The sequence below is a fragment of the Cebidichthys violaceus genome, unplaced genomic scaffold, assembly GCF_023349555.1.
Source record: "Cebidichthys violaceus isolate CVI_PGR_0920_01 unplaced genomic scaffold, fCebVio1.0.p SCAF_4, whole genome shotgun sequence".
In the NCBI taxonomy this organism is placed as follows: Eukaryota; Metazoa; Chordata; class Actinopteri; order Perciformes; family Stichaeidae; genus Cebidichthys; species Cebidichthys violaceus.
In genome coordinates this window covers 13578850-13598076 of record NW_027176594.1, presented here as the reverse complement: position 1 = coordinate 13598076, position 19227 = coordinate 13578850, and the positions used below count along the sequence as shown (strand labels likewise).

General features: G+C 44.5%; 2 protein-coding genes across 4 annotated transcripts; one reads left to right on the top strand and one right to left on the bottom strand.

The window, feature by feature from the left end:
* Nucleotides 1-79: 79 nt before the first annotated feature.
* wfs1a (Wolfram syndrome 1a (wolframin)) lies at nucleotides 80-9547 on the top strand. Its single transcript, XM_068726998.1, has 12 exons — nucleotides 80-170; nucleotides 567-1109; nucleotides 2554-2633; nucleotides 3846-3990; nucleotides 4081-4254; nucleotides 4513-4590; nucleotides 4730-4860; nucleotides 5023-5160; nucleotides 5324-5569; nucleotides 5941-6219; nucleotides 6351-6514; nucleotides 6672-9547. Exons 2-12 carry the CDS (start codon nucleotides 572-574, stop codon nucleotides 7840-7842), a joined length of 3144 nt encoding a protein of 1047 aa, XP_068583099.1. The 5' UTR covers nucleotides 80-170; nucleotides 567-571; the 3' UTR covers nucleotides 7843-9547.
* Nucleotides 9548-9723: 176 nt separating this feature from the next.
* Nucleotides 9724-18615, bottom strand: ppp2r2ca (protein phosphatase 2, regulatory subunit B, gamma a). 3 transcript variants are annotated; one of them, XM_068727457.1, is made up of 11 exons: nucleotides 18528-18615; nucleotides 18258-18371; nucleotides 17391-17773; nucleotides 16871-16968; nucleotides 16492-16675; nucleotides 15669-15781; nucleotides 15315-15492; nucleotides 14044-14208; nucleotides 13754-13923; nucleotides 12998-13089; nucleotides 9724-12728 (listed from the first exon to the last, which is right to left on the bottom strand). In XM_068727457.1, the coding sequence occupies exons 3-11, from the start codon at nucleotides 17452-17454 to the stop codon at nucleotides 12431-12433; spliced, it is 1362 nt and encodes a 453-aa protein (XP_068583558.1). In that variant the 5' UTR covers nucleotides 17455-17773; nucleotides 18258-18371; nucleotides 18528-18615; the 3' UTR covers nucleotides 9724-12430. The 3 variants fall into 3 exon arrangements, with proteins under 3 accessions (XP_068583558.1, XP_068583557.1, XP_068583559.1); XM_068727456.1 differs by lacking the exon at nucleotides 18528-18615 and having other exon boundaries at nucleotides 18258-18489; XM_068727458.1 differs by lacking the exon at nucleotides 18528-18615 and having other exon boundaries at nucleotides 17391-17584; nucleotides 18258-18489.
* Between the last annotated feature and the right edge of the window lie 612 nt (nucleotides 18616-19227).

Sequence of the window (19227 nt, the reverse complement as noted above, 5' to 3'; positions counted from 1 at the left end):
AGTTGCTGTGTTGTTATAGACCAGACACATGAGAGTTTGGCCGCTGTCAGTGTGCGCGTCTCCAGTTTCGAGGAGCGCACGGAGCTCAGCATGGACGACGGACTCAACTTCTGAATTCGGGATGACAATTTACTTTGTGCCCTGAAGAAATCTGCTCGTTTAGTTACCAAGTAAGGGTTATTTTATTTTTGTTTTAGTCAGAGCTGTCTTGGTTCAGTGTTGAGAATGTGCTTAACGGGAAGTACCCGTATGCTCGTACATTTATTGTCCGCGTATGATGTATGTGTACAACTGATTTAATGTCACCCCTCTGTTTCCTTTCAAAGTTTCAAAGTTTCTTCATTTGCCTCTTTTGTTTTGTTTGTTTCAAAACTATTTCTCCTTTCAAATTGAAGGTGTCATATTGAAGGTGCAAAATATCCAGAGGAGAAGGTTCTCGAATTCCTCAGAGTTCAACCCTGCCAGCTGTGTCTTCACTCATGACTCACTATTAGAAGTGACCTCGATTATTTCTGCTGCAGTGTATGGTCGTCTACAAATTACTTAGGCTCTTTTTTTTATTCCAGAAAATATGGAGAAGGATTTCCCATCAACTCCAACTGCTATCAACACCCTGGGGTCATGCCCTGTTGTGGATGGACCCCCTCCCATACAGACCCCTCCTTCACTCGTCTCCAATAACCTCCCTGCTGCTCCCTCTCACCCCGCCAAATCACCAACAGAACCCAGAGAATCTAAACCGATGGATTGCTCTCCATCTGTAGAGGGGTCAAAGCCCTTAACTTCATCCAAACCACCCAAACCTGTTTCAAGTCGCTCCTCTTCTCCTTCGAGCAAACCACCACTTGTTACTTCTCCCAGCCGCTCTACCCCTCAAATCCCCCAAATATCATCCCTTTCAAAGCTCACATCTGCCTCCTTTACGTCAGCTAGCGTGACCTGTAACTTTCTGACAGATCCCCCTACTTCTTCCTCCACTGCTTCCACTGAGGCTCCCGCAGCTTCTTCCGCTACCCCAGTGAAACGCACCTTTGCCTCCATGGCCAAGCGGGTGATAATACAGGAAAGACTTCGGAAAGCCGAGGACAATGCCAATGATGAGGAGGAAGGTAATGCCATCATCAGCATAGACATCAAAAATACTTTACAAATAAAACACCAGCATGAACATGTAAAAACACTCTATCAGAGTGAAATACAACACAAGGGACCAGTGCATTAAGACAGCAGCTAGCGGACACAGTTAAGTTGAGTTCATGATGACAAGTTAAGGGCCCTCACTGCATCAGGAAATGTGCTTTTACAGAAACAAGTAGTTCGCAATGCTATGCAACCTCTTTCCTGAAGGAGGGGGGGGGGGTCTTAGATTATTTCCATACCGGTCCTAAGCATGCAGGTGTTATTTAAAATAAATATCACAGATGCTTGGCAAATCTTGGCAAATTATTTCATTAAGTTATTGTTTGTGTCATTCGCTGAGCAATTTCCATAACACACTGAGATAGAGAATGTGATAACACTCTATCCCAGCAATGTAAAAATGACACATCCCTGCCCTAAACTTATTGCAGAAACAACAAATGTGTGTGGGCTTTCTGTTCAGTATTTTGAACATTGACATTCCATTCAAGAGGAGAAGAAATGGCGGTCCCCAGGTATTTGAAGCTTTCTACTACTACAGCCTGGTCATTGATAACTAAGGGCTGAAGCTCATCTGTGTTTTTAAGGAAGTCCAAAACCAACTCTTTGGTTTTGGTGAAGAAAATGTAAAACAAATAAAAATAAAATATTGTTTTTTATCCAATGTTTTACTTTAGACCACGTGTTTTTCGTAGAAAGTTTGTAGAACTGCAGTTTTTGGCACTTGTGTTTTGGCTTCATTCTTCAGCACGGGAGGTTGCCGCTTGGTTATTACACAGTAACCTTCTGTCAGCAACATATGAAGCAATTATTTAAAAAAAAAAAATTATTCCAAAAGGTGTATTTGAAACTGATATTATTAAATACTCATTTAAACTTTGTGGTATTTTACCATCATTATATTTCAGAGCTGCTGAAAGTGAAACCAACAAACTGGTTGCACCAGTGAGATATTATGCGGAGAATAAGAGACTTTGACATTTGAAATAGCGCCGCAGGCAAAGAAGATGAACTCCTTCGCTTACAGGACACTCAGGAGACAGTAACACTCATGAAACTCAATGCAATCGACAAGTAATGATGTGACATCGTAGCTGCTTGGGCACGGTGTGTGTGTGTGTGTGTGTGTGTGTGTGTGTGTGTGAGATGGAGCTCTGGGGGCTTGTCACAAGATATCTGCATAGACAGACAGATGTACAGACTCTCACACCTACTCTGCCTCTGATTTCTTGTTATTCTCATGTTACAAGTTGTGTGTCAGGTGGGATTTGTTTGTCGCTGTAATTGTGAAAATCACACTGCTCTTTCAATAAAGTTATACCGCTGTACAAGTATGGGGGCAAGGGTGTTATGTAATCCATTGATTCGGAGATTGGTTTTTGATTGATTGACATCTCCTGCTGTTTGCTCCAGATGAAGAACCAGAAGAAGACTTGACCCTGGAGCAGATAGAGGAGCAGGCCAAGGCCGGTGACGCCAGAGCCCAGACCCGGGTGAGTTAAAGGTGCAGTGTGTAGGATTTGGTGGCATCTAGTGGCGAGATTGCAGATTGCAACCAACTAAAACTTCTACCGTGTGCCTAGCGTGTAGGAGAACTACAGTGTCCTTTCTGGGCTACTGTAGGTATAAACGGCTCATTCTTAGCCAAAGAAAACACAACGGTTTTTAGTTCCAGGTGATAATACAGTAAAGAAAACTTTCAATTTCTGCCAATAAATCCCCATTAAATACTATACACTGTTCCTATTACCCACATGCACACAGACTGGCACTTGACATTGTTTTCAATCCAGCTGGTTGACTCAGTCTGGTTGCGAGCATGTGTCTATTTTTGGCCACTTGGAAGGTGATCCTTAGGCTTTCAATATGATACGCCGAAATACTTTCATAATAGTTCATAATACAACTCATTATGAACACTATTACAGTGTGTTTCAGCACTGCGCTGAATCTGTAGGAATAATAATGAAATATTCACACTCTATTTGCTCTACATTCTCTACCAACGAGTACAAATGTAAAAAGAGGTGCTGGCAGAAGAAGGGGGGGCTAGAGGTGGAAGATGAGCCAGTCATGTATTTGCGAACACCAAGCACCTAAATAACCACAGGGGCTGTGTGTAAGAGAACATGTCCAAACATGTGACATGGTTGGATGTACATGCATTGAGGAATGGATCAGAGGCTCCAATAATATCTCATATACCATGACAGACCCACTCCACAGTAATACACAGGGAATCAGAGTTACTGTATGAATGTAGCTTGATATTACTGTTGATTCACAATGCACGCTAATAAAAGCAGGTTCATGAAATTACATATAAAAACACTTCGAATGAAGACACATCTCGTCCTCTACAAATAGACGTATTTAATGATAACTGTGGGAGAAGAAAGTTATGAAATGACAGTTAAGATTAGAAACAAGTCACTTGATCTGCCACTGGGGCCTCTGCTGCCCCTTTTAGTCAGTCGTGACGGAGACACTGATGGCCACAGGGACAGGGAGTGATGGGTATTGTAGTCATCTGTCATCCAGATAGGGGGTTCCATGAACTTGGAGCTACTTTCTATTGAAGAAATAGTCCTTATAAAACCAGTACCTTGAGGATTATCCAAACTAATGAAGGGCATTGTCCGATTATACCTTTTTAGATAAAGCCCACTCAAGCTGAATTAATCTCCCCTCTTCTTGTGTTTCAGCTGGGTCAGCACCATTTGACTCTTGCTAAAGAGCAGGACGCAGAGTTCAACAATCGTCTGGCTGTTAACTGGTTGATTAAAGCTGCTAAACAGGGAAGAAAAGGTGCTGCGAGCGCACTGCAGCGCTGTTGGATCCAGAAAAAAGGTTAAAGTAACGCAATACAGTACATTTTGTTTGTGCGTGCTTGTTTTTTTCTCTCCTTAACTGTTCCTCGTCTGCGTTCTCCTCCGCTAGGAATCACCCCAGAGAACGAGGCCGACATGCGCAAGTTGTCAACAGAGAGTAGGTTTGAGCTGGCGGTGCGCAAAGCGGCCATGTTGATGTACTGGAAACTCAACCCGGACAGGAAGAAGAAGGTGGCTGTGGCTGAGATGCTGGAAAATGTCAGCCAGGTCAATGCAGTGCAAGGTAGAACGCACACAATCATGTGAATAAAGACGTCATCAAGTTTAATTTTTTTTATTGTGACAACAATCCAGCCTCATGTACTACAGACTGCCCAGAATGCTGTGGCATGTTGTCATAATGATGACCGCTGTTAAATCATTCCCCCTCGTGATTCCAGTATTCTCATCTGCCATGGTGGAGACTATCAGTTTGCATGCTGCTTGGCATTCAAGGAAATGTTTGTAATCCACTGATGTTGTAGTCGTCCCTCACCAACAGGTGGCACTGCAAGCCGGATTCCTGGTCCAACCTCAGGCCAGACCCAGAAAGTCCTGGAGAGCATGGTCAGCAATGAGTGTGAGTATGCAGACAAAGAGAGAGAGAGAGAAAGAGAGAAAGAGAGAGAGAGAGAGAGAGAGAGAGAGAGAGAGAGAGAGAGAGAGAGAGAGAGAGATATGTGTCTTACGCTATAACTGCGTTCTTTGTGTCCTCTCAGCCACACAGTTGGTGGACCTGGACGACTTTGTTGAGATGACTAAAAAGTATGCCCAAGGTATATCACCCCAAGCTGGCAGCCAGGTCACAGCCAAGACTGAAAGCCCCAAACCTAACGACAGCAGTGGGGAGGTAAAAGACCCAATCAGCAAAAATAGAAATAATCTGTCATCATAAGGATGGAGTTTTATTTTTAATTGCAACTATTCACACTGTTGTGTGTGTGTGTGTGTGTGTGTGTGTGTGTGTGTGTGTGTGTGTGTGTATTTGTGTGCACGCAATTGTGTTTTAAAGCACAAGGCTGAGCTGGTGCCGTCGGGATACAGGAATGCCTTCAAACGTTCTTGGAGTTTTGGCCGAAGTGGGATGATGCTGGACACGAGGCAGAACGGGGCCATGAAAAAAGCCATGGACATGAAGTCGCGCTTAATGGTAATCACATCTCTATCACAATTCATTCTATATTCCTTGAGTTATCCTTCATTAAATATCTGTCCAATTTTTGTTGTATTATTCAGTTCTATCTTTCCAGTTTCTTTTTCTGCATTTTTAATTTTTTGCGGTCTCCCTTTTTGTCTGTCTCTCTTCGCCTCAGGTGCTGCAGTACCCGCTGCACGGCATCGTCGAAATGAAGGAGCACCTGGTGGACTGGGCGTCGCGGGCCGGCGTCCAGTGGCTGAGCACGGTCATCCCCACGCAGCATGTCAATGCGCTCATTTTCTTCTTCATCATCAGCAACCTGACGGTCGACCTGTTCGCTTTCGTTATCCCCTTGCTCGTCTTCTACCTGTCCTTCGTCTCCATGATCATCTGCACGCTGCGTGTCCTCCAGAGCAGCAAGGTGATTGCGGTCGGCGATTGAGCCTGATTTTTTTTGTGCTTCTACGTGTTTTTCTGATCTGTCAAGACAATGGTGTAGTTGCAATTGTTTTTCACTTGACTAATGTGGATGAACATTTTTGAAGTTTTCCATTTGTCCATCCCTCTTTTTAGAAACTCATCTAGTCAAGTCACCTATCATTATGTTACTGTCATAAAACGGAAACATTTTACATAAAATCTGACCTGTCAGAATGCAGTGGAGAGGCCAGTGGATGCTGATCTTAACAGTACCAATGTCTCAAAATTGGCAATAATGGTTTATGGATGTTCAAAATCTTATTTTTTTACTCTCAGCAATGTCTTTATTCATTTTAACGTCCTCCTTCACAGACATGGGAGAACTTCAGTGCCCTGACGTCTCTGCTGACCCGCTTTGAACCCGGCCTGGATGTGGAGCAGGCCGAGAGCAACTTCGGGTGGAACAACCTGGAGCCGTACCTCTACTTCATCATGTCCGTTTTCTTCGTCATCTTCTCCTTCCCGGTAGCTGACAAGGGCTGGATCCCCTGTTCTGAGCTCTCCACCGTGGCCATCTTCTTCACTGCTGTCAGCTACAAGAGCCTCAGCCCCACCGCCGCGACGTACGCACGCCGAGCCATGGTCATAGAGGTCAGGGGGGCGCACTACACCGGGCATACCATATGCTATTAAATCATCAGAATCCCAGTTTTGCATCCTGTAGCCTATTAACTACAATTCACACTGCCCATTTGATATTGTTTTTTTCTTTTTTAATCCAGGTTGCATCATCTCTGTGTTGCCTGACCCAGTTCCTGCCAGAGAACATGATAGTGCTGCGGTGCCTGGGGCGCACCTTTGCCACGCTGCCACTGGGGGAGTCGGTGGTGTTGAAGCTCAGCCTCCCCTGCCTGCTCTATATTTATCTCTTCTATCTGTTCTTCAGGTGAGCAGGAGCATTTGGGGCGATTGGATGTGTTTGTTGAATACAAGTTCAGACACTGGATTGTGTCAGTGGGCTTTAAAGTCCACCCCAGCTTTTTGTGGGGAAATATTTGTCCACAAAAGCATTTATTTTCTCTCCCGTCTGTTTCCACCTTCAGCATGGCCAGGATGCGTGGTTTCAAGGGGACTTACTGCTTCCTGGTTCCATACCTGGTGTGCTTCATGTGGTGCGAGTTCTCCGTGGTGCTCCTCCAGTGCTCCTCCGCTGTGGGTCTAATGCGCACCTGCGTGGCCTACTTCCTCTTCCTGTTTGCCCTGCCCGTTCTGGCTTTCGGCCTCGCTGCCATGCTCTTCATCCAGCTCTTCAAATGGTTCCTGGAGCTGGAGCTGACGAAGGTTATCGTGACCCTGGTAGTCTGCGCGATCCCCGTCACCCTGCGGCTGTGGACGCGGTTCAGCATGTCCATTCTGGATGTCTTCCGCTCGCTGACCGACCGCGGCCCAGTCAAGCTCATCTTACTCTGCATCTCCATGGTGATTCTGTTCTTCTCTATCTATGTGTACCACGCAGAGGGGCAGAAGGCGTACAATTCCACCCTGACTTGGAGACAGTACAGCCAGGTGTGCGGACCCCTCGCCTGGGAAACCAAAGGCATGGCCCAGACACAGCTGTTCTGCAGCCACCTGCACGGACACAGAGTCACCTGGGCGGGCCGTTTCAAGCACGTCCGCGTGGCCGAAACGGAGAACGGGGCACAGTCGGTCATCAACATGTTGCCGGTGTTCATGGGAGACTGGCTGCGTTGCCTGTACGGAGAGACGTATCCCAAATGCGAGCCAAAGAACGCCACAGTCTCAAACCTAACAGACGATTCGCCATCGGCAACCGTTACGCTGCCCATACTGCTCCGAATGCAAGAGGAGGAAGAGATGTGTCAGATCAAGGCTCTGGCCAAACACTCCTGCCACATCAAGCGCTTCGACAGCCACCGCTTTGAGGTGACCGTGGGGATGTTCCGGGACGGAGGTGTGGAGGACCCAACCGGGGATATAATCCTAATGGCCAGCCATGAGTTCAGGCAAGTCCTGCTGAACCTAAATCCCGGCGATATGGTGGAGTTTGGCACCAAGCTGGATGGCCGTCTAGGAGCCAAAGCTCCGGCCTTCGAGCTGAAGGCAATCCATTGTCTGGACTGTGCTTCCTCCCTGCTGGCTGGAGGCAGGCAGGTGAAGATTGAGAGGGACTGGAGACGCACCACGATGAGAGCCCTAAAGTTTGCTTTTGATTTTTTCTTTTCTCCCTTCCTTTTTGCAAAAATCACTGCCTGACACTGAAGCTGAAGCAATAATGACTCACTTGGATCTCTTCAGGAAGCCGTGGCTGCCTTTTTCTTGTGATATGTTCATGTAACTAATGTGACTTATGGTAATGTTTACAATTTGATCCAACATGGATCTACTGCTCACGTTTATGTGTTGACATTTCATTTTACTTCCTGTACTAGTGCATGCGTTTACAAAGATTTTACCCTTTCAGTTCACGCATTTTGAAAGCAGTTCAAAAATGGTCAGATACCAGCTTTTCTTTGGGACTCATTGTCGAAATGATTTTGACTTAACTTTTTCTTGCCAAGAGAAAAAAAATATCTTCTATTTGTGTCCAGGGTCATACTTTCAGAAAGTTGATGTTTCAATAAGATTTGTTCTAAAGAAGAAGCCTGTTATTTGATGGTGCCAAATTATATGCAGGGAAACTAATGTTAGGTGCTGACCACTTCTGAATCACTAGAGACACTGTATATTTGTTAAAAATGAAATATTATCGGAGTAAATTGATAGAGCAATGTTGTTACTTTAGTATTAAGGAATGTCTTAATATTGGGAGTATGTTTGCATGTACAGTTTGTCTGTTTACATTAGTGCATTTTTGAATATGCATCTGCCTATTTATTTATTTATAGAGGTTGTGTGACAGAATATTTGTTTGTTAGCCAAGATTTGTCTAGCTTTGTGGTCTTAAAACGCTCTGGTCTTAATCTTATTTGTGATTAATAATCAGATGGTCCTGTGCCTTGAGTTACAATGCACATAACATGGCATTTGGAAAGCAAACATAAAACATTGATTCAGTTTTGATCCGACTATGAAGGGAGCCTGTTTATAAGCCCACAAACTTGTGAAAGTGTCGTAGTCTCAGTTTCATGGTTTGATTTACACGCTCACACACCAAACTGCCAATGCAAAGATGGCCAATGATGCAGCAACCTCATTTAAAGTTTGCATTGGTGGGCCCGCTGGAGGGAAGGGAGGCATGGGAAAACCAGAACCAGGACTGTCAGACCCTGCTGCAGTAAAATGAGAGTTTTTTTAAAGGGACTCTGATGCACGGAAACACTACCACTTTTGTCCACAGGGGCCGCCAAAATCGACACAAAATTAAAGTTCCTTGTGGTAGCTTCAAGGAACTTGGAGAGGTGACTTCTAATTATGATTTAATATAAATAAACACCACTGAATTCCTCAGGGAAACAAAATAAATTAGCGTATTAGTTCCTCGAAAAAATCTTTGAAAAGCATCCATTCCGTAGAACTAGAGGGCCAGCAGTGAGAATATCTGAAATGATTTGTTTTGCTTCACAGTACAGAGAGCCTTCACATTGCCGTGATGTTGTGATAATTTAGTCACATTTATAAAGCCAAAATAAACGTCACAGTTTTTAACTTTGCTTTCAGTCACTGTATACAACTGAATTTGTTTATGAGTTGAGAAAGTCTATACTTCTTCAGCAAAATAATTTAAAAAGCAATTATTGCAATTAAACTATCTGAAAAATGTTTTTTTCTTTGAGATACACTGTTTTCACAGGGCAACAACATCTGATAATCTGATTAGATAATCAGCATATAAAACTTGCGGTGAATACGAAGCCATATATGTGAACAGCATTCAACTGTAACCTCTACTTACCTGTGAATGACAATCATTGATTTACAGCCTGTAAACTGTGAATTTGAGTGCCTTCTTCTTTTAGTGATGGAGTTTATGGGAGCGTGCAGTGACTATTAAAGAGCTTGTCTTTTAAACTGCTCCCCATTTTGGACACTTTTATTTTGATTTATGGTCTAAAAGTCTTTCACTGATGAGGAAAAAAATTATGTTCCATTAAATATAGACACACAGACATAAAAGGACACATTTCTTTTGTCAGATTATTTTATTAATGCACATTCCTTTCATTCACCTCATTTGAGTTTTTTTTATCGTTAGATTTGTCTTTTTTAAAGTATGATAGATATACACGCTAGTAGCATTGAGTAATGGCAACATGCTGCTGCTGTGCTCCTGAACACGAATCTTCTCGCTGGTGGCATGTGGCGGCGGTAATGATGCGATTACAACTAACTAACTGAGCCCTGGCAACTCGTACAACGCTTCAGGTGGCCTGTCACTATGGAAACCACTTTCTTGTGGGTTATCAGTGTGGATTTTGTCGAGTTGTACACATTGTTACACCAATCGTGTCTGCATTCAACAACAATGGCGGACAGTGAAGACCAAAATATAGACGCTAGCCTGCAGGCGTAACCGTCTGTAAACCGTGATGAAAAGTGAGAAGAGAGAGTGGAACATACATTTTAACAATTGTCTTCTTTTCTTGGGGATTTACAGGAACAGTTCACCCCCAAAATCAATAATACATATTTTGTCTCTTACCTGTAACTACTTATCAATCTAGATTGTCTTGGTGTGAGTTGGTTGATTTTGGAGATATCAAGATATCAAGCCATATGACACCCGGCTTGTGGTTCTCAGTAATGTTTCTTCTTAGAAATCATGACCCTGGTTATTCAAGATAATATACAGACCTTGTTGTGACCAGTTTCATGTAGGAAGTATTTTCTTTCAGCTATAGTTCGTTCCCAAAAAAATTATTTCCAGGAAGAGAAATTGCTGTTGAGTTTTTCAAATGTTTTTTTTTTGGCGCTTTGAGCTCCACAAGCCGAGGGCCATGTGGTCCCATTATAATGGAGAGAAGGCAGACATCACTACAGCGATATCTCCAAAACTAGTCAACTCACACCAAAACAAACTAGATTAAAAGCACTACAGGTAAAAGGGGGGGGGGGGGGATCCCTTTTTTGATTATGGGGTGAACTGTCCCTTTAAGGTTTACACAGTGAAACTGATGTTGATATTGAGTAGCCTACTTGCACATATTTTAAATTTCTTTTTAAAGTGGAGCCTCCACCTCTGCACTGATTCTGTTACTCCACCTGCTCCAGTTTCACATCCAGACCATCAGGGCCAAGGTCACTTGAAGACAAAGCACTTCACTGTAAACAATCAAATCTCGACCTAGTCACAGAATTCAGCCCAACACAAACATTGACCCTACTGCTGCTGTACATCCTGGGCTTTTTAACTCCAGAGTAGCATGTGGCACTGTGAGGTATACGGTATAATGACATTACGAACCGGTGATATGATAAACTCACTTGACTATTGTTTGAATGATAAAGACATTTCAGCAATGTACACAATGAGCTTTTGCACTGATAATGACCTCTGACCTTCAAATACATCGGACACAAACTCACTCATGAACACTCTGATCGGCTGAATCAGGGGCCTCGTTTGTGTGCTTGGTATCCATCTTTTTCTTGATTGTGAGATACTTCTTCAACATGTGCTTATGCATTGCAGAATGAACACTGCTCGTTTTCAATTAGCATAACGTTTAACACAAATCAAACATTTGTCTGTTTTAGATTTGATCACCAATCAGCCTCAATTTCAGCGTATGAGAGACGCTAACACACTGTCGCTCTCATTTTCGATAATTTACCACGTAGATATGTAGAGTTCAGACAAGGAAATTACTTCAATTAAAACCCAATACGGGCCCAATATACGTAACAAAACTGTAATTGTTGGTTTGTGCACAACTCCCCTCTCCCTCGCCACAGCTAGCAAGACCTATCTATGTCATGCTACAAGAAACATCCCCTATATATCGAGTCTTCAACTGAAATATAATGCCATCTCGTAATATTTCTGATCTGCAGTGTACTCCTCTTTTATCCTTTAGCTCTCTGGAACCAAAATTGGTACCGCCTTTATAATAATAAAAAAAAGAGACAACACATAATATTTACAGCTAACAGTAAAAAGAGTGTAGACCTGTAGAAGAAGAGCTCATGTTTGAAAGCAAGAATACTGCTGCACTGTGTTTTCATCAGTGCTATTATTGCAAAGTGAATAGGGCAGAGATTACGGGGCATTTAAACGAGAAATCTCCAAGAGCACTGCTCTGAGGGAGAGGTTCAACCGCTGTTGGCGACCCAGACAGAGAAAGGTTTAGGATGTTGTTGTGAAGAGCTGTACGATAATACAACTCCTATTCCACAATAGTGAAAAATGCTTAAATTTAGATGCACTTTCTGGCAAAGTCATTGGGACCTTTACGTTTTGTCCGTTGCTACCAAACACCTATCTTTCATTTTTGTGCCAAAAAAGGTACCAGAGCGCATCAGTGAGGAGTGCAACATTGTGTGGTCAACAGCACTGAGTCACTGCAGAGGGAGAGGTGTCCCTGCACCTCTTCTACCGCCCCTACGGTGGAGCAGTTACACAAACATCTTCAAAAAGTGAGAGTAGTGTGGGACCAAAAAACATGCCCTGATGGGTACAGGAGGCGTCAGTTCATCTCAGTGTTGAGCAAAAAGAACGATTACACACCCTCTGTAGGGGTTTGAATACATTAACAGTCTTAAGATTTTATCATTAATCCAATCTTTTATCAACACAAACGGTCAGTATGTTGTGAAACAGCTTGGTTCTCGACTAAAGCCGTCCAGTCCACATGCCGTCTCTAAGACATCCAAATATAGATTTGTGTCGCTGTTCGTTTCTTTGTCACTGTAACTGTGTTTCCGGGTTGACCCGATCCTGGAAGATGTACAGGTTGTTGGTGGCCGCTATGGCAATGATATTCTCAGACGGGTGCCAAGCCATGTGCAGGATTTTCTTGGTGAAGTCCAGGCTGTCGACGCCCACGTCCCCGCGGCGCCGCTTACCACCGTTGTACACGCGCCGGGTCCGCAGCACGGCCCGAGGCTTGCTGCTCTCTCGCCAAGCCTCCAGGGTTACGCCTCGGCCCGTCTCCCTGTCGAACATCCGGAAGAAGCTGTTGTACGCCCCTGTCATGATCACGCTGAGGAGAGGAGAGACATTGACATGACGAGATGTCGTATTGAATGCACGGTGAAAGAGAAGAAATGCTCGGTTCACAGAGGGGAGAGGAAGTGGACAGGAAGATAACAAAACTGAAGGCAAAGGGATTGATTAGACGTCGGCAAAGCTTGTCTCTGGGATTGATTTAGATGTCGGATAATGACAGAGGCAGAGCATTCAGCGGATCGCTGCGAGCAGAAACACACTGACACACAATATACTGTGCTTTGTCTATCCTTGTCTCCTTACCTGTCTGAGCTGTTCCAAACACACTCAAACTTGTCAAAGATGCAGTCGTTTTCATAGAGGGAACACAGCTTACTCCTCAGGTATTCATGGACCTGTGGATCAAGCACACAGTCAACCTTAGTGTCTAGGGTAAATCAAAGACTGTTCATAAGAGGTGGACGTAGTCACTGTGACATCACCCATTGGTTTGTGGACTACAATTTTGAAGCCTCAAGTTTGCCATTTTGGCCGAACGCAATCTAGTTTTTTTGGCCGCTGCCATCTCTTTTTTTTTCATCCAAAAGTGACACGAGAGAGTCCAACCGAACAATGAAGAAGATATTTTCAGGCGACTAAAATGTTTCAATTAACTGTCATGAACTGAAAATACGCTGTGAAAGGGTTAGACTTGAAAGTTGAGATTGAGACCATAAACTCATGTTTACAATGTTTACTGAGGTAATAAATCAAGAGAGAAGTAGAGTCATTTTCTCATAGACTTCTATACAATCTGACTTCTTTTAACAACCAGAGGAGTCGCCCCCTGATGGCCATTCAAAAAATGAAAGGCACTTGGGGTAGATTCAGACTAAAACATGGTGGTCCAATGGATCTACCATTTCCAAAGCTTAACATCTATGACAGACTGCATGTTTTCAAAATCTAGATGTCATTTTCCTCAACACAACAATCACAGACTACAAGGGCTACATTAACATACATTTAATCAGCACAGGTTATACAGATTTTAACTGACACATGGATGTGCTAACTTACCTGGTACGTCTCCACGGGGCCCTTGTCCATGTTCAAGTCCCACACCTTGGCGGTGAGGTAGTCTCTGGTCAGCAGGTAACGCCCACTGTGGCTAAACTTGACGTCCGACACGGAGGAAATGATCTCTGAGAAGAAGGACCGGCTCCCTGGATCCTCAGGTTCCTCAAACACTGAACAGTGACAGAGTGATCAATTATTCACAAATATGACATTTTGTATCGCAAGAGCAACGCACCTTGTGTTCAATTCTGCGTTGCAAAAATGTAATCAATGTCCACAGCGTTGCTCACGTTTGGTGTGTCGGTCACAGAGTGCGGAGGCTCTCATGTCACAGAGGCGCAGGGTGCCCTTGCTGCTGCTGTACACAAACAGGTGGCAGTGGTGAGGGTGGAACTCCGCCGCTGTTATCACCTCCGTCAGATCCTCCATGTTGGCTGGTTTGATGTCCACAATGTCTGAGAGAAAGGCCTGTTAGGGATTAAACACCACTGAGGTGGCAGCAAATCCTTGGGAGGTGCACATATCATACTGTCTGCATTGATAACGTATGCAGACGATGATATATGTTGTAAAATGTTTGCAGGGTAGAGTGATGAGTCACCCAAAATCCTTTTCAGTTGCTTTTCAGTTTCAGACAAACGTTTCATTTTTCAGTACCGACTTGTTCGGTGCTCTCACCTCAATACATAATCAAACCCCCAAAAACTTTCCCCCAACCAACCCCCCCAATATGCATGCTCACTCTGCTCCCCTCTCTGTTCTATTTGTGGCGGTCCTGTGTGGCTCAGAAGAAAGTGTACTGCCAAGTGAATTATTTAAACTCTTCTTCCATAGATGCCTCTATGATTTTCTAGGTCAGCTTCCATTTAAATGGGAAACGCCACCCCCCTTTGTCCAACACGCTACAGCCTGAGCTGAATACACGGCGCTTTAATGAAAACATAAATCCAAACATTCAGTTGAAGTGTAGTTCAACTGAATGTATATTTTAAAGAGGCGGAATTGAGTGCGGGAGAGCAAGTATATTCATTTTTGCACAATTGTATGTGGTGCATATCAACACTATTAATTCATGTGATGGAGTCAAACACGCTAACAAACATATGATTCACTGTGCTCTTGTTCTAACTGTTTACTTTAATACATAGATTCACTGACTTTTTTCATTTTGAAAATTATTTAAATGGATGTCAACTGAACCCCAAAATATTAGTGATTTATTATGACACTATTTTTACTTTATTCTAGAGTAACTTACTCCTGTGACAGAAATAGACTTTGAATAAACAAATCATCCTATTATAATGTTCGCATTGCTGCTGCCAAATGTATAGTGATGACAGTGAAAAAGATAGCTCCCTCTTCACACTTTCATTATGTGAATGTCATACCCTATGAAATCTGAGTCACAGTAAAAGGTTATGTTACAAATTATTTTTAAATCAGCTCTATAGTGAGCTACGAAGTTATAGAAAGCCCAGAGTGATGTTCAGGAGCACAGTGCAATAATACAAAAAGTGTTCATGACATAAACAAAGCGAATCGCTGTTAGTAAGGATACTGAAGCTGCGGTCCGTGATGCCCAGGTGCCACATGTTGATGCGGAGGTCGTCAGCAGACAGGTAGGTCTCCCCGTCGCTGTTGACTGAGATGGAGTTAACGTGGTAGGTGTGCCCGTTGGAGAACACTCGCCTGGGACGGACCTCTACCATCAGATCTGTGGGTTTCAGCACCGGCACCTTAGATACAGAGATAGAGAGGCAAGAACGGACAAGAGGGACGGAGTCAGGGGTCATATGAGGGCACTTGGAACATCAACCTGATACGTGACTGATAAAGGTGAGCATTGGCAGGCTTGCATGTGTGTGTGTGTGTGTGTGTGTGTGTGTGTGTGTGTGTGTGTGTGTTTGTGTACCTGCAGAGAGGTGATGGTAGAGGTGTCCTTGATCCGCCCCTCCTCATCTTTCAGGTTGTATCCCTCTGGTCTCTTGTCTCTCTCACTCACCTTCCACAATTTAATGGTCTTATCTGTGATGGGCAGAGAGAGATTTGGACATCACAGGAAGTTGAGAGAAAGCTGACGTTAAACGTCTCAGCCAGTGGAGAAGAGACCTGATAATGATTTCTTCTTCCTGTGGCCTCTTTCTAGAGAAATCCAGATTAGAGACGCACCAATACGGATATAGCGGCCCGATACTGGCTCAAATAGATGGTTCGGGTGTTTGTGACAATGGGCCGATCTGGTTTCGTAATTCAGTACATTTATGTCTATGTATTTATTTGTTAATTTTTTTTTAAAAAGCTAGGAAAGCAATGTTACAGGAATGATCCCAGTCTAATCCACATAGTGAGACATCCAGACACACCGGTGGCATCGGCCAATAACCAAAGCCAAGGTATCAGTATCAAGACTGAAAAAGTCGGATCCGCGCATCCCTAGTCCAGATAAGCATTTCAAGGCAATTAAGTCCATGACAGGAATAATATACACAGATTAGGTTCTGTGGTTTTAACACTGGCAGGTTGGTGCCAATAATGTCCCCACAAATGTGACTCCAATGACTGTTTGATGTTATATTATCCCACCTAGGTAAGTGAAGATGAAGACAGTCATGTCATTGCTAATATCAATCAAAACTCATGCACAATCACGGTTGATATCTCACAGTACAAACTGTACACATGTCTACTAGCTTCATCCTAACTGGGAAGTAGAGATGGTGTCACTGGTTTCTCACCATTGGTGGAGAGGAGGAAATGTGCCGCGTTCTGCTGTGGCAGCCATCTGATCTTGTTGATCTTCTCTTCGATCTCCAGACTCTTCAGGTAGTCAAAGTCTGGCTCGTGGCTCTGGAATGTGCTGTAGACATTGTACTCCCCAGAGTCCCCCGTCTCCCCAATCTCCTCTGATTCCCCTTTGGACTGTCCGGGGCAAATAAGGAAGAAAACCACATCTTTGAAAGAACATTTATTTGTAAAGATATTGCACAAAAGAACATCTATTTTACAAAGTGACGCCAGAATGCTGTATTTTGGGCTTATAGGTAGTAACTATTCATTCATGCTTGTTTGCGGATATCCTGGGTATAAATTTGAAGTTTTACATGTTAAACCGACCTCAGTCTCTCTCTGGAAGATGACCACTCGGCCACCTTTATCCCCCGTGGCCAGCAGGTCCCCTGTCTGGTTAAACTCCACCGTAGAGATGACATCAGCTGGGGGAAGACGGGGAAAATGAGCAGGATAATGGTTAGAATAAAGGAAGTAAGGGTGAAGGAGAGTCGAGAATAGAAAGGATGTAAAGTAGGCACAGAGAAAATGAACCAAGGGTGGGAATGAACAAAAAAAAATACTGGATCAATACAAAGTATCCTAATCAATAAAACCAGAATAACTCATGATGCTTGGACCGGACGTGGATTAATTCTCAATGGGACAAGAAAACAAATGCTGAATGTTAATTGTGCTACCAGCTCCTTGAACTCTAAAAATCATATCATGGAGTGATTATAGTCAACATCCATCCCCTGGCAGTGCAGGGATGATGCACCCATGCAGCTAATAAATGTATCCACTCAATCACGGCAGCGTGCTATCTGACACCACGGAGACGACAATGACATGCCGTCTGCTCTACCTTCAGTGACGTAGTCTCGCAGGAAGGTGTGGTTGATTTTGGGGCTCTCAGCGTCCTCGCCCATCTGAAGCCGAGGGAGGGTGACCCGCCGGCGCGCCCGTCCTGAGGGGAAGGGTCCGATCCGTGCTCTCTCTCCCTGCCCAGGCTGCGCCCATGCTGCTGGGGCCTAGCGAAGAGGCCTGGAGCAAGGCATCCTGGGGGGAAAAACCAGCCAGCCAGAAGGAGAAGAGACGTGAAGATGGAGAAGGCGACGGTGAATGGAGAGAGGCAGGAGAAAAAGGGGTTTGGTTTTTTTTAAGGAGGAGGAAAAGGGGGTGAGGGGGAAAGGAAGATGCAGGGAGGACAGAAAGGAGGAGAATGGTGGAGGTGGAGGATGTGAAGGGCTGGTGATGATGTTGGAAAGAGAAGGAGGACGGCTGTCATTAGGCCGGTGCTGACGATACACGCGCATGCAGCACACCAAATGGTGTGACCTTTAATTAATAGGCATTCGACACACTCATTATCACAGACACACGTGTGCAGACGCGCGAGGCCTTGTCGACCGAATCCCACCGCCATGGAGTGGAGGAAAGACAACAAACAGCTCCAGCAGAGAGAGAGAGAGAGAGAATATAAACCCTTCTGTATGCACACACAGAAACGGCAAGATGAACAGGATGATAATATCTAATCACCCAGTGTAGCTACAGCAGTGGTAGTAAATGCTCCCAGGGTGTGGTGGTCCTGCCTACTTTCTAGATCCCTGCTCTCTCACACACACACACATACACACACACCGCTCATAGATAGTCCTTGACGGAGATCAGAGGAGAACGCAATGTCTTCCCTGTGCTGCAGGAGGGAGACAGGCCTCAGCACACCTACCAGTCCGCCTGCTGCTGCTGCTGCTGCTGCTGCTGCTGCTATTCCCCAGCTGGTGTGTGTGTGTGTCCTCTGCTGCAGACAGCCCAAGACAGGCCGTGCTCCGGTTCCGTGTTGCTGTCCGAGGGAGAGGAGAGGGGAGAGGAGAAGAGCAAGGGTGGTGGTGAGAGGAGGAGAGGCAAAGGAGGATAAAAAAGACAGGGAGAGAGAGAGAGAGAGAGAGAGAGAGAGAGAGAGAGAGAGGGAGAACGAGAAGGAGGATGGAGGTCTCACCGCCTGCTGATGCTGTGGAACTGATTCTGTGCAGCATCCACCATGTCATGGCAGCCTCCTCCTGGAGCGGCCAATCACAACGCGGCTGTCAACCCCGGGGATCCACCCACTGCAGATGATGAAGGAGGGAGAGGCCAGCAGAGGGAGCTGTTAGACACTGAGTGATATGTATGACTGGTAATATTCAGAATAAAATATGCAACGCAATGGTTTATCTCCAGACACCACGGTGTTACAGGTCAGAGGCTGCTTTTTTCACTAACGGCCGTTTATAAGCCTTTTCCTGCTACAGCACTGTTTGGCATTCCCCTCAACAGAAAGCACTGCTCTGACTATTTCTTGCATGACCCTTATCATGTTGATCATGTTGGTGACGACCTGCAAGACTTCCCTTTAAAATCAAACATATTTTTAAATCTCTTTTTAGAAGCTTGACATAGCTGTCATTCCAGCACGTCACTCTTTTAATGTTGGTCATATTGTGTGCATGTTTCGGTGCACTTTAAAGGGGCAGTTCCTCCCAAAAAAAATAATTTGGAAAAACTCATGGCAATGTCTCTTTCCAGAAATCATGATTCAGTTACTCGAGATAATCCACAGACCGTGTTGTTTCGTTTAGGAACTATGGTCGAAAGAAAATAGTTTCTATGAAACTGGTCACAACAACGTCTGCATATGAGAAGGCATCTCTACGGCCGAT